The sequence below is a fragment of the Corvus moneduloides genome, chromosome 9 (genome assembly GCF_009650955.1).
Source record: "Corvus moneduloides isolate bCorMon1 chromosome 9, bCorMon1.pri, whole genome shotgun sequence".
Taxonomy (NCBI): Eukaryota; Metazoa; Chordata; class Aves; order Passeriformes; family Corvidae; genus Corvus; species Corvus moneduloides.
The window spans coordinates 10,845,457-10,860,457 of NC_045484.1; the positions used below are offsets into that span (position 1 = coordinate 10,845,457).

General features: G+C 38.2%; 1 protein-coding gene across 3 annotated transcripts in view; it reads left to right on the forward strand.

Moving 5' to 3' along the window:
- Positions 1-14,662, forward strand: part of NR5A2 (nuclear receptor subfamily 5 group A member 2) — an 87,702-nt gene extending 73,040 nt beyond the window's left edge. For 2 of the 3 annotated variants that reach the window (XM_032118139.1, XM_032118140.1), the window contains one exon: positions 11,438-11,685. In XM_032118139.1, the coding sequence (XP_031974030.1) occupies positions 11,438-11,685 (248 nt within the window). Of the gene's footprint in view, positions 1-11,437 lie in introns of all 3 variants that reach the window. The other variant, XM_032118138.1, reaches the window with a different exon arrangement.
- Positions 14,663-15,001: the final 339 nt, after the last annotated feature.

The following is a 15,001-nucleotide window of genomic DNA, read 5'->3' on the forward strand; positions in this document are numbered from 1 at the left end:
TTGAACTAGTCTACCTTATCAGTCAAAGCAAGCTGACTGGTGAACAGACCAATAATCTCTGTGTTAAACACAAATGGGATAGAGTTGAAAGAGGCAGCACGGTGTTACCACACACTCAGAGGTGCTCCTAGGACTGTGCACTAGGAAAAGCACTGAGTCGCTTTTCAACACAAGGTTTGGAAAAAATAGCGTAATTTTTGGTTTAAAAATATTTATTTGCCTCTGGGAGTAAATTAACTTCCAATTAGTGAATGTAAATGAAGAAAGGCAAGAACAGTAAGCATGTGAGTGCATTGCCTTGAACAAGCCCGGGCCATTTAGTGTTTCAGGTCATTTCCCCAGCAATTGGGCAGGAGTCCCTGCAGGGCGGGTGGGCAGCTCTGCTGCAGGAGTTAGTGTTACTTGGGTGTTTTGGGAATGTGGTGATTTACAGCTGTAAATGCAGTGGTTGATGCTTAATACCTTAGATTTGAAAGCCTGTGGATTTCCATGAAACTAAAGCATGAGGATGCACATGTGTACATGCACATGTGTACATGTACATGAATTGTATCCTGCCAAATGCATATCCCACTGTCTGCTGTGGCTCCAAGGCTACAGGAAAGAACAATTTCTTGGCTAGTGGGGATCTGGAGCCCTGTAATTCATGCTCCTCCTGTTAAGCCTATGAACTGTGTTGTCTATGGACGCACCTTACCCATACCTGACCAAAACATTTCAGTCTGAGCTGAGCAGTAAGCACAAATCTGGAGTTTTCCTGCTGCTGTTTCTTACTGAGCAATTGAAATGTTAAAAATGTGCTGAGGCAGTACCTTACTGAGAGTGTCCAATCCTTTCTGACCAGGACTTCCCATCAAGAAATCAGAGGTAGCTGAAAAATAAAACTCTCTCCTACAAGCTGCACGTTTGAAATGCAGGTGTAAGAGTATTTCCTCTATTCCTCACTTCCCTACCCTATCTGTTTGATTGATGAGTAACCATGTTGCCAGAGGGACTTTCAGGTGGGCTTTTCTTTAGCTTTTGTATCTATATGTTTAAAAGTTTAAGGAATAAGGATGAAGAACACATTCAGGTCTTTGGGAAAACAGTCCAAAGGCTCTTTTGACACACACTGGGTTCCTCTCCAGTGTTTCCTACAGGCACCACTGACACTTGCAGGCTTGTGTCATTCCATATGCCAAACCATTTCCACAACTAAGCTCAGACATCTGGGACAGTGAAAAGTGAAATTTGCAACTTCCTCTCAGATCAATACACAAAGTCAGAAACAATATGCTCTGAAATAATGCAGCAGAACATTATCTGCCTTAGTTGTGTTTATGGTCCATGAAGGTAATACTGGGAATACTCCTTTGCAAATTTAAGCAAATTCATGGCCTCCTACAGTCAGGTGTGGTAGTGATCAGGTGACTGCTACACGCCTGTGCATAATGGGATCAGACTTGTTGGCTCTTTTCATCTAAGCCAGCATGTGTCTTTGTCAGTGCTAATTTGATAGGGTGTTGAAACAGCAGCAGCTTCAGTGTACCATCGTGAGGTGTCTGCAGGTATATTTACATAGAAAATAACTGTAACTGCCCAAAGTAGAGTCCACCTCTTAATAATAGTAAAATTCAAGCCTTTCCATAGCAGGCATCATGTATTTGTTTCTACTGCAGTGCTTTCAGGACTAAGCAATTAAATGAAAGCACTTCATTTTATGCTATTTCAGCACAATTATGTCAGAAAATAGTTCTGTTACTGATTTTCACTTCTCATACAGAAGTGCTTACCTTTTTCATGTTCTTTCTAAACTAGAATCAGCTTCTACTGATACACCGTGGTTCAGTGAAAAAGAACTCCAAACTTTGTTAGTGCAAATATTGGCAGGCAGAACTGGTAAAACCATGTCTTGAAAAGTCTCAGAAAAGGGGAAAAACAGGTTTTTGAAATCAATGACTAAAAGACAATTAGTTCTCACACTAAGCCTTGTCTGAAAATAGTGCAAGAGGCTTAAAACTGAATTATTTGTCAATTATGTTGACAGAAAATCATAGTAAAGTGCTGTACCTCTTAGATTAGCACATCACTAAAACACCTTTGCTTAACTATCTCTCCTTCTCTCAATGAGAATATATTATAATAATTTTTTTCTCCTGTGGGACTTTGGATCTAAACAAAAGAATAAAACCAAACAGCATTCACCCAGAAATAAAAAAGTGGTATGAAGTTCTACCATTATCTGGAAAGCACTATAACGATATAAGCCTAACTGGCTGGTCTAATATTTTTAACCAAGTTCAAAAAAGTTTGAAGTATAATAATTAAATGCAAATACAGTTCTGATCCCAAAGACCAGAAGAATGCCTTTAAGCTAGTATTTATAACAAGAGCTATTCGACTGAGCTCTCTTGTAAATTTTATCATACCTGAGGCAGTTTTCCTCAGTCGATTAGCTGGAAAGCTGAATATATCCTGAGGCAAACCAGACATCTAGTACAGGCTAAATTCAACTACTGGAGCTTAAATTTGGCTTAATATATCCCCACTTGGATCTGCCTGTTTAATTCTCTTTCATATGATAACATTGGTTTATTCATAGTCTGGACTTGCCACCTGAACAAACTGTACCTCATATCTAATTCTAATGGAATAAGAAAACTTTGCAAAAACCACAAAGTTCCTGACTGAAAATCAAATGCAAATTTGGGATTAAAAACTGTTTTGTGAAGTGACTACAAGATTAGTACAGAGAGATTTTTCCCCTAAGGAGTACTGCTTTTTATGATCATGCATTTTTTATACTCTGCAGAGACAGATGGGCTTTATAAAAGGATAGAGCCTGCTACTCAAAAGGGTTTCAGTGGCAGCTGCATTTCTGTGTTTTAACCTCAGTAGAAATTTATATTCTATATTTTTCCAGAAAATATTTCTATTTCTTCTTTTTGGACTATATCACCCCTTGTTCTAGTTCCAGTGGCAGCGGTAGAAATACCTCTGAGATTAATCTGTTCTGTTATTCCTACTTTAAACAGTACTTGAGTATCAAGAGAGTGATAGAAAGGGAAAGGATAGATAATGTGCAGGCTTCTCCTGAGAGCAATAAAGCCAAATATTCAGAAAAGTTACAAATGTCTAGGCAAAAGCAAAGAAAAATTTTTCTAGGTAAAAGCAAATCTCTCAAAAATTTTCATTCCTTATTTTCCAAATATTCAGCTTCTTCTCATCTAAATAATAGATTTTTTTTTTTTGCTCCTCTTAAAACTATACCACACTATTTTTGCAATTTGCATATAACACCCTTTCTGCCTCAGTTCGTAACTTCAAGGACTTTGTATGATGTCCCTATCACCATTCCCAGGAACTTCATAAATATTTATGACATCTTAAACTATTCACACCCTACAAATTGTAGGCATTGACAGACAATTCCCTTAAAATACCAACAACCCTGTGTGCTATTGAAGATTAAAATGATGTTGCAGAAATTAACTGGGGAAACTCTTTGGTTCAATAAATTTACATTAAGTCTCATTTTTTATGAAATGTGATACTGTGATACTACTGCTTTGGCTGTAGATTTGCCTGCATGTAAGCATATAAATATATATATATATATATAAAATCTTGCTGATAGCATGATAATTAGCACAATAGTGTTGTTATCTACACTCATTCTAACTGAATATTCAAAGACAAACATTTCTAGGCCAAACATATAATATGACCCTGGGATGAGGTGAGGAGTTCAGAAAAAAATTAGTTTTGACTCTCTTTCTCAGTTTATCTGTGAGACCTTCACTAAATCATTTCTGCCCTAGTTTACCATCGTGTGCTGGCATACAAATATGAATATTCCTTCAGAAGATAGTGGTTACATTTTTTTTTCCTGGAAAAGAGAGACTTAGATGGAGACATTTTATCTAGGATTGATCTGTCATTTACCTTAAGCAGTCACTGGGTCAAATACACAAACAAGCCTGGAAGCAGGCACCAGAAAGCCTTGTTAGCCCAGGCAGGTTCCCTTTCCACTAGTCTACAAAGGCAGGCAGTAAATTTGGGCTAAATCACATAGGGTTAATTTTTTCAGTGCACCAGCAGAGCTTCAACCTGAAGGACACTTTCACTGAGAACAGCCTGTAGCAAGCAATAGCAGAGACCACCCATTGGCATGGTGAGAGATCCCAGTTGTTTGGGGATTTTCCTTGAAGACACAACAGAGCAACTGCTCTCCAAACTCCTGTTCCTCTGTCATGTCTTCAAAGAAAGAAGCAGCTACTCTTTTGTGTGCAACATAATCCCATCAGTGAATGCTTAAGCATGGATTAAAATACCTGCAGAATGAACCTTTGGGCAATAGACGGGCTGCCCTCAGTCCCAGATGAGCAAGAGACAAGCAACACGTTTCACTGCTGACCTACAAGGCAGGAGCCAGGCTGGGACAGAACTGCAGGCAGGGAGGGAGCTTTAGAAAGTGAAAGATAGTGAGGTGGTAGTGGACTTTAAGCATGGCCAAGATGAAGTGCCAGCAGTGGAACCACTGCTTGGGACTGTGGTCTGTCCATGGGACTGTCCCAGCATCTTCTGGGCTGGGCCATAGTTTCATCCCCACTGGCTCTCCACACCCCTGGCTGTGGGGCTGGGCGCATTTTTCCCTCGCGAGTTTCAGTGAGAAATGCTGGACTTTGTATTTAAGGGTGTACCTGGCTGTGGACTTTGGGACAGGACCTGTGAGCAACTCTTCCATCAGAGGCCTAGCAGGATCTCATTTTATTGTGTTTCAATGACCACCATATCACATATGCCTCATTTGCATGTAATAAGGATGTTGGTTCCTGCGGTGTTGGGACAAGAAGTGAGTGGAGATTTTGTTTGTTTGTTTAACTTCCAAGAGAGTAAATTCAGCCTGAGCTGCTGAAAGTCAAGCAGTTTTATTTTCCTGAGTGATGGCTCCATAATTACACCAGTCATAAAGATTCAAGAAATCAAATTAAGCTTTGCCATTTGTCTTTACTGGGAGTGTAAGAAAAGAAACAATTGAAAAGTAGTAACCTACTTCCACAGTCGCACAGGGAGAGGAATTCCCCTTATTTCCCCATGTCTCTCTTCCCATTGCAGAGCTAACAGTGGCAAAAGAAATTATAAAATTACTCACAACATCAATAAGCATGGTTCTTAATGGACACCAGGAACTTCTCAGTAAGAATCCATCATTTTACAATCTTTTTAGAACAGAAAACAGGCTTCAATATTTTAAATAGTATCAGAAAGAAGTCTACCACTATAAAGCAATATGAAAACGTTTTAGTTGAGTCTAAGTTGTTCTGAAAGAAACCAAAAGTCCATCAAGATTGAAAACTGAGGGAGTGGAATAGGATCCAGACTAAGAATTACAGCTTGTTCTCGTAAGCATCTTATTCTCACTTTAAAAAGATACACAGTTTTGCCCAACACTTGGGCATGAACGAAATGCTCTGCTATAGAAGAATTTAATAAAGATTTTCAAAATAATGTGCCCTTTATCAGATGTTACATTCAACTGAAAATGAAAATTACTTTATGACTCTAATAAATAGCAATCGACTGTTGCACTGTTACAGATAGCTTAGCCACTGCCAAAAAAGAATCCTAAAGACAGGAAAAGTTTTCTACACATTCAGTTTGGACTTGGGAGTCTTAAAAAAAGTGTTTTTGTTCTCATAGTCTTGAGGTTTTTCAAGGCTTGGAAAGTGCTAAATATATGCAGCTTATCACTGATTAACAAACATCTATCAAGAATTGTTTCCCATGACTTCCAAGTTAGTAATACTCAGCAGAGTCCTGCTGTAATAAAATTGAGGGGAATTTTGCAGTAAGGAGCTTATCTTTACCATAAATCTTCCTTCATTATAGCATTTTGTCTGTCAAGAAGGCTTAACTATAGAATGGCATGCATCTGCCTTCATAACAGATGTGCTATATGGAACTGCTGCTGTTGCCCTTAGTTTCAATGAAGGAGAATTGTGGGTAATTTTCAGAGACTGGCATTTTATCAACCATTACTATACTTGCCTTTAAAAAAAATTTTAGCACATGTCAAAAATCTACATGTGTTTTCAGTCCTGTAACACACAGATTTTGCAAGGCTAGCAGAAAGTAGGAAAAATATAGTAAAAATGTTTAAATAGAGGAAGGTTCGGTAACATCACCTCAGTCCTGGTTAATTCCCCTTCTTTGAACTACTCTGGGGTAAAAACCTTCATCAGAAGTAACATATTCCATCTTCAAGCTCAAATGGGAATTGGCCTCACACTAAAGCCCCTGATGAGAACCCCAGCCATGTGAGGAGGCACACTGTCGCTTTCCCCGATAAAAGAGAACGTTTCTAGGCAGAGGCAATGCTGCTTCTTAAGCCATGCAGCATGGCTTGAAAGAACAGGCAAACCTCTCAGAGGGCAAGTCTGAAGGCCATCCTGGCCAAAATCACCCTCAGCAGAGTTTGGAAGATATCACCGTTTATCCACGAGCTAATCAGTTGTTCCAAAGAGCTACAAAGGGTTAGAGCCACTGGGTTTCAATAAAGTCCTTAAATGATGAGGCTCATCAGCACCTTCAGGGTGAGGAAGCTCAGGCCTGGGTGGGTAACAAGCCCTAGTGCCTGGAGTATCCATAAGACTGGAAGCAGGCTTGTGAAAGGGAGAAATCCTCTTTCCCATGGAGAGTCCCAAAATCTTATTTCATCCTTGCAATGGTGCAAAACAGAGGCACCTGAGCTGTGTTCACACCTCTTCATTGCTTCATGTAGAAACAGTATCAAATAGAGTATATGAGCAGTAACATTTAACCAGCTTTCTCCAGGAAATATTTTGTGCTCCTAAGGAGTTACTGTTTTTCAAAGTTAAATCTCTCATTCTGTTTCATTTTTCTTTTCAAAATTCCCAGATGAAAGGAAACTCTCAATAGATTAGTACACCCCCAAATTTTCTGTATTTCATGTTTGGAATATGAGAGGGAGAAAATCTCTCTGAAACCTAAATATTTTTCCCCTCTAAAGACCAGACCCATTTTGGGGGAAAATATGCAAAAGTGTTCTCCTTGGGCTGAATGTTGTATGCAGTTTCAGCTTAATGCACAGACTTATGGCAGATGTAGAAAATAATCAAAATGGGGGGATATCTGGGAATACTGGCAGATTTTTACTGTGACTGCAGAGCAGATCCTGACACACTATAATACTGTTTTTGTCTTAATCGTCAAAAGTAAGCTACAGAGAACAAAAATTCTTTGTTTGACAGAAAAGCAATTGCTATTTCTTGTAAAACATATAATATATTCCAGAAGACCTAAGGGTTTACTTTTCAATAAGGATAGAAAAAGATGCGCGCCCCACTGTGAGCTCACAGTAAGGCTGTTTCATGTAAAAAGTTGGTAATTAGTCCCTGAGTGAATAAAGTAGAAGAGCTAAGAGACTGATACTTACTGTAGCAACACAAAACACTTTTTCTAGCTGCTAGGATTTAAAGGGTGTGTGGGTGGGAGGGGGGACCTACTCCTACTCATTTAATTTACAAGCATCTAAACTTCAGAAAATGATTTCTTGCATTAAGCTCAAACATGTGTACTTTAAATTGTTACTAACCGATGTAAAGATTGGTAAGAGACATTCCGGTTTAAAAAAAAATAACAGGAATGTGGAATTATGTGGAAGCATAAGGGACGTGCTGTACACATCAGTAGCAGATTTCACGCTCATTGTACACAACTGCCTTCAGCAGTTACACCAACATGGCTTGATGTCTCATCAAGTTAACTCCTTAGCAGTCAAAGGAAACACTTGTAAAAACTAAATCTGTTTAGCCAGAGTTACATAATAAATAGTGAGCACAAAACCAAACTCAAACCACAGGAAAACCATCTACTTAAACCCCAAAGTTACTGTTTAATCTCATTTGGATCACTACCAGCTAACACTAAGTACCACCAGCAAAAACTGTGTACCATTTCTTGTTCTACCTGCATAACTTGAAGTTACTGGAAATAACTTAATATTCACATGGTTTCCTTTGTTATTACTCATTTTTATCAGAGCTAGAGTTCATGATTTTCTCTCAAAAAGAACAACATAATTTTTATTGCAACTGTGGGTTCAGCAAACCTATTTCTGATGATGTACAAAATACCATAGGAGAGCTTGAGAGATGACAGTGGAGCTTTACACAGTGCTCTCAGCACATATTCTTTGACTTCTCTCTGTTCAGACTGTCTCATTTGCTTTACTGCAACATTCACTGCTAATGTATACGAGATAAAGTCATATCCAGAGATCTTGGTCACTTCATGGAGACTGACCCCAGATCAGGTTGCCTCTATGTCCTTACGATTGCAGTTGCAGTCCTGGAGGGATCTACACACAAAAGAATTGTGTAGTGGTGTCCTAAACTGTAATTACTTGGACTGTCTCTATTTCAGTACAGAAAGTCAGGAAAAATCTACACATTTTCACTGGTTAACTAATAACATCTTGTTTACAAGCACTGAGCCTCACCACAAATAGCAAGAATTTGTTTAGAAGAAAGACATTAAAAGTATTTCCTCAGGCTGAATGTGGCATAGGAGCCCAGAACTACTTTTTATTTACTGCTAGTATCAATTAGACTTGTTTGTACGTCTTGACTTCAGTGCTTATGTTACCACATGTGAGTATTGAAGGAACTGTCCACTGAGATGAGAAAACAGCACAGACCTTCCCCTGTAGTTCTGCAACTCCCATGGGACTCCTTGAGGCCATATAGCTGACGGGTATATAGGAACACCTCACACTGTGCTGGTACACCCACTGCCAGAAGCCACTGATCCTGTGTTTGGGAGTAATACAGATAAAATATTATGCCTCCTCTTGACTTGGAGTATGGTATCAATACAGCTAAAAACAGAAGGTATCTCTAAAAAATATATTAAATTTGCCACTTTTGTAAAAAAAATTAAAGATTTGCAATTCTTAGATTTTGTTTCTTAATCTCTGTAAAATTTTATCTTGTGATTTTTCAATAAATATATAATCCATGCAACAACATTTGAACAGAGGGTAAAAATAACAATGACCCTGGTTTTCCAGGAAGCCAGCACAATTTCATACACAGTACGGCTCAAACAGACAGCAACAGAAAGATGCCCTTTGAATTTAAAGGGGGTTGAATCAGTGAACAGTTTCTAAAACTTCCTGACTTTTAAAGTTATTTTTACAGAGGGAAAAAAGTTCCAAATACTGATTCTGTATTCATCATACATTTTACCTTGCTGTTTAACAGTTTAATCTCCAGCACAGTCCCTGTTTTCTGCGGGAGTTTTTGTGTTCTAGCAGTTCATTCATGATTATATTTTGCATCTGAAACAACCTATTTAAATTAATTGTGATAGTTGATACTGTTTCTTTCTTAACTTTATAAAAAGATGCTTAGAACACCCAATTTCTAAACCAGGTTACACTAGCTACAAAATACCTTGGGAGTTTTGTGTAGGTACATAAAATAATAAACAGCTATATTTTGTGTGAGAAAATGTCCAGTGTAATACATGAAAACATGATTATCCAAAGATCTCCAGAGACACGGGCAAAAAGACTTTGGATAAATGAGTTTGAATAGCTAAGGGACCAGGCATAGCAGCTTTGAAGTTTCCTGTCTTCTTCACTCGGGATAATGTAAAGTTCAGATGATTCTTGCTGGACAGACACCATAATTTAAGTATTACTGGCAAGTTCCTTAAATCAGCTACCAAAATCCTGGTGCATGTTACGTCCCCAGTTCCCAAACAAGCAGCACAAATTCAGGAGTCGCTTGCTTCATTTCCACAGTGAAACTGGGACAGGAAAGAGGCAGGCAATAACAACCACAGCAGGAAACACTTGCCCCGGCTCATGCAGGAGGGAACCCGGCATGCAGCTGGCAGCCAGCACATTCCAGAGGGACTCTTGCTCAAAGCCTTGGGTTCTGGAGGCTGTGCGTGCTGCCGCCGGCTGCCACCGGGACCCTTGGCATCTTTCCTATCCTCTTGTTCTAAAGACAATGTTTGCCTCCTCCAGCCACTTCCCTCATGTTCCAGCACGAAGTTATGTGCAGGAACCAGTATTTGCTCTGTTTAAAGCACTTATAGGAGAAGGTGCAGTGAGACCCAATTTACACAGCCTCCCAAGCTCCTGATGGATCGGGTGACCAATGTGTGTTCCTGTTTTGCAAAGGAAAACACTCATTTCCCCACAATCAAAGGCTGGCATTTACAATGAACCAAATTCTGCCAAATTCTCCATCTCCTGTGCTCCGAGAATATCCATAGATGAACAGATCTGTCTATACAAAGTGAATTAGCAGTATAGTTATGCCCAATAGCACCATGCTTTAGCCTTACAAGAAAGTCCTACAGTACTCTACTGATGGTAAAAATGATCAAACACCAACCAAAATAAGATCTCCCAGCAAGTGCACTTTGATCAGTTCCCTCTTCCTGCATTAGAGCACCACTCTAATTTGCAAGCTTTAGAATAACTTCTACATTCACCAGACATGTTAAAAGACAATTCTATCTGAGTGACTTTTACACAGGGGAGCAAACAATGAGGAGATAATATACTGGCATTTATCTCTGACCAGCATTTCCAGAGCTTGAACTTGCTGTATAGGAACAGAAGATAATCAAACAGAGGCAGAGTGAACAAACTGTACCTGCTGTGCTGATGTAAATGCCCCGTTGTCCAATACCAGAAAAAAAAAAATCAGTGTTGGATTTCAGAAACCATATGCAGGTTAAAGGGCACCATTCTTATCTAGTATTCCACCCAAAGGACAATGATTTCATTTTATAAAGATCATTAGTCAGTGAAATATATATTTTAGAGAGTTTCTAGTAGGGAATATTATTTTGGCAGTCACTGGAGTGTACCAGATGGTTCATTAACATAGGCTAGACAAGTCAAAGGCTTTCAGAATCATTTAGAAAATGTCAAACAGAAACAAGAACGCTGTCACTTTTTATTAGAATTAACTACATCATACCCTGGACACAGATTTCACCTTGGGTCAGAAAAATTAATACAGAATTATATGAATTGTGTAACATAGTAGGTTAAAGATAGGGCTTCCTCTTGGGACTCATTTGCTAGCAATATATTATGGTCTTCTACTTTAGGAATCCTCAACCTTTCTTTTTGTTAGCTATGAAAAGAGCTGACCTTGCTCAGACTCCATTGGTGTCTAATTGATTTGAGGTATATGCAGAATTTCAACAAGACACTCTACTAAAGCTCTTTTGTGATCGTTTTCCCAGGAAAGTTGGCAAAAGGGTTCACTGAATATTCAGCAGCTTGTAAAGTATGCTTTTGTCAGGAGGCAAAAAAAATACATCCATTTAGTGAAACACTGCCTTCATAAACAGGAATTAAAATGCAACTGAATTATTACCTTTTTTTTTTTTTGTTATCATTCAGATGTCAAAAATCTCGAGAACTTCCAGCTTGTGGAAGGTGTTCAGGAACAAGTGAATGCTGCTCTGCTGGACTACACAATGTGTAATTACCCCCAGCAAACAGACAAATTTGGGCAGCTCCTCCTGCGACTACCAGAAATCCGGGCCATCAGTATGCAGGCCGAAGAATACCTCTATTACAAACACCTGAACGGGGATGTGCCGTGTAATAACCTTCTCATTGAGATGCTGCATGCAAAGAGAGCATAAATTATACCCATTAGAGCTTCTGCTTTCAAGGAAAAAAATTATTCTGAACTGCTCCAAGCAACACTAATTAAAATGTGGTTTTAAGACTTTGCAAAATGGTATAATAATCAAATACTAATAGTAAATAAGTGATGTATCAGGGTATTTGTACTGCAAACTGTGAATCATATGCTACACATCCCCAAAGGAATCTATATAGGACTTTATACTGGAGTGAACTTACCAAGTGGATACCATCACCAATGTCAACATGAAAAAGGACAGAATGATCCTTGTATATTTAACTCTGCTGATTGCCAATATGAAGAAACCTAGGTGAAAAAAAACTGATCTGTGCTATTGAGCTAAGATGGTGGGGAATTTGAGTGCACTAAATTCCTTCACTGCATAGAGGACTCGTAAAACAGTTACAACAGATGCAAAACTGCATCTCTAGCATCTTCTGTCATCCTTACAAGGACCCAACACTTACTTCTGTGCTAAATGATGTGGCATCCATTCAACAAGCTGTAAGAGAGAGCTGGCCTAGGCCACGCGCTGTGTGCTGTGGCCACCAAACCCTCAGAGACTGGCTCTGACTGTCGGTCTCTGGGGCCTGCAAACCGCTCCTAGGAAGAGTCTGTTATCCAGTTAGCTTGGCATTCTTAACTGTGTTCTGAAGTTTGTTTTGTCATGTGTTCATGTTGTTCTACCAGGCAGTATTCCTCTTCTACTGCTCTTATCAGATAGCTGTTAAGTAGCTATGGAAATATTCCAAAGTAAATTAGCCAATTCAACTGCAAACTCAACCACGACAGCACTAAAAGATGGCTCCACTATATCTTCGTGGCTGCTTCCAAATAAAGGAAATGGAGATATTTTAGCCATCCCAAACAACACATCTTTGACAAGAAAACAGAAATTAGGGCACCAAATACTGATGTTAAAAAAACAAAAATAATTTTTTTTAAAGGAATTTTGTGATAAAAGAAGTGACAAGTGAATTGTACGACCTGATGATGCCATGGAGCGATTAAGAAATCGTCTTTAAAATTGCCAGTAATTTGGAAACTAAATTTCAACTCAAACATCCGAGATCTAATGAAACTTTCTGGTCTTAAAGTTAGGTAATACACATATTTTACACAAAGAAAGAAGAGTGATACTGCTGTGTCTATGTAGGCCAAAGTCTGCTGCAGAACAAATATTAGAAAAGAACAAACACTTCTCTCTCTGTCCAAATGAGATATCAGTATTAACATGTAGTGCCACAGTTATAAGTCTTGCCTTATTTCATTACCCTTAAAGGTAACTGTGCAGGTGTAGATCAACATACATTTCAAAATAAAGTATTAATCTCTAACATTAACAAAAACATAGTGTTTACATTATTTAGGTCCTGTGGGGAAAAAACTGTGATAAAATTGCAGAGCAGTGATTTCCTTATTATTTCTTTTAAATTGGTAATTATTTTACCAGTACTTAATTACTGTATGTCGTGAGACACTAAAATCAATAGGGGTATTTCATTTTGACTTTAATTTTTGAGATTATTGGCTGCACAATCACTTGTAGAAACTGTATAAAATCCTAATACTTTAATTTTTTTCATGAAGATTGCTGGCTTTTGAATAGTTTATTTATATTGTATATGATAGTTTTCACTGTAGACAATTATGATGCTAATTTATTGTTCTTTGGTTTCATCTTTATATAAGATATAGCCAGAATGAAGAAGCCAAATATATGTGTTTACTGTAGCATGTCTTCAAGTTAGTGGAACATAGTTCAGGGACACAGAAGGGTCTTTACAAATTAAAATCATTCACTTGATTAAATGTCTGTAAATCTTCATAATCCTAAATGTAGTTTATTTAAATCTATTGTAAATTATGTGAGTTATAACTTTTTCTGTTTCATGTGAACTTGAAAAGGTGCATTTCTCTCACTTTTGTCCAATCATTCATACATTGTATACCAAAGACATCAGCTATTACATCTGCATTAGTACAAAGCACACTGTTTTAATTGCCTGTATTAATCAGCTCTAATATTCTGTCCATGCATAGGGTACCAACACAGCAAAGCCAAGCGTCTGCAACTGCTACATGCCTGCCTTGTACCACAGCACACACGTACTGTCCTACAGCCCACCAGCACAGCCCCCTCAGCATGCAGGGCAGATGGAAGCATTATTTAAATACCAGTGTTCTCCCTCAAACAAACAAAATTAACAGTAAAGTGTGGGTGCTGACTGACGGTGGCTGTGAAATACACGAACAAGATAAGTGTGGTCATTCTCTCCTTTCTGAAAGAAAAGCAAAGCATTAATTCAAGTGTTTGCATTCTGTATTTTCTTTTTTTTTTCCTGTTGAAATGCTACAGTGAATCTCACTGAATATTGAGAAAAAAAGATGAAAAACATTTTGCTAACTATTCAGAGCACCATTATCCACATACAGGACAGAAGGATAAAAATAAGAATGTAGAAGAAAGGAACAATTTACGTTAATGGAAATGGCTTCAGATAATGTAACATATATTTGCCCGGGGTTCCAAGAATCTCATCATATTGCCCAAAGTACACGAACAAAAAAAACCAAATCACAAAACACCACCGCTCATGTTAATTGTTAACTACTTTGTAACCAAGCATTTTCTTCTGACTGCCTTATTGATTACAGGATATATTAGTAAAAGCAGACTAAAATTCAAAAGGTTTGGCTTTGGCTGGTTTATTATAGTTGTTCTGTGTTTGTAAACAGACAATCTGTAAAGTCTGATTATTTGTATTACAGATGTTCTGCAGCTGCCTTGGATTTAAATCCATGCAACTCTTAGAATGTGCAGTGAGTTACTTGTTGAAGTTGAAGTTCTCTTACTGTATCAATGAAATACATATTGTCATGTCAGTTCTTGCCAAGAGTTTCTCATCACCAGTGGAATTTTTTTTTTCAGTATTTCAATAAATATTGATATGCCCGTGCTGAATACTTTATAATTGTCTTTATAATATCATCATTCCACTGAAATGAAGCATCAGTCAAAAAATCAGTTACTCAGAAGAGGAGGGGAGAGTAAAATGCAGGAGAAATATGAGCACCAAAAAGAGTTTGATATGAGCAGAAGACAGAAGTGTAGAGAACAGCACCTTCAAAAGCTCAGACAGCAATGATGAAATTGCCTAGGCTGAAGCCAAATAAATACAGCTAAAACAGATCAGAAAACCTGACTCTCTAAATCAGAAAGAGATTTACCACTTAATACTTTCAAATTAATACCTCTGATCTCATACTGCACATGTAATTTTCACTTTACATGTACATAAAGAGTTAAA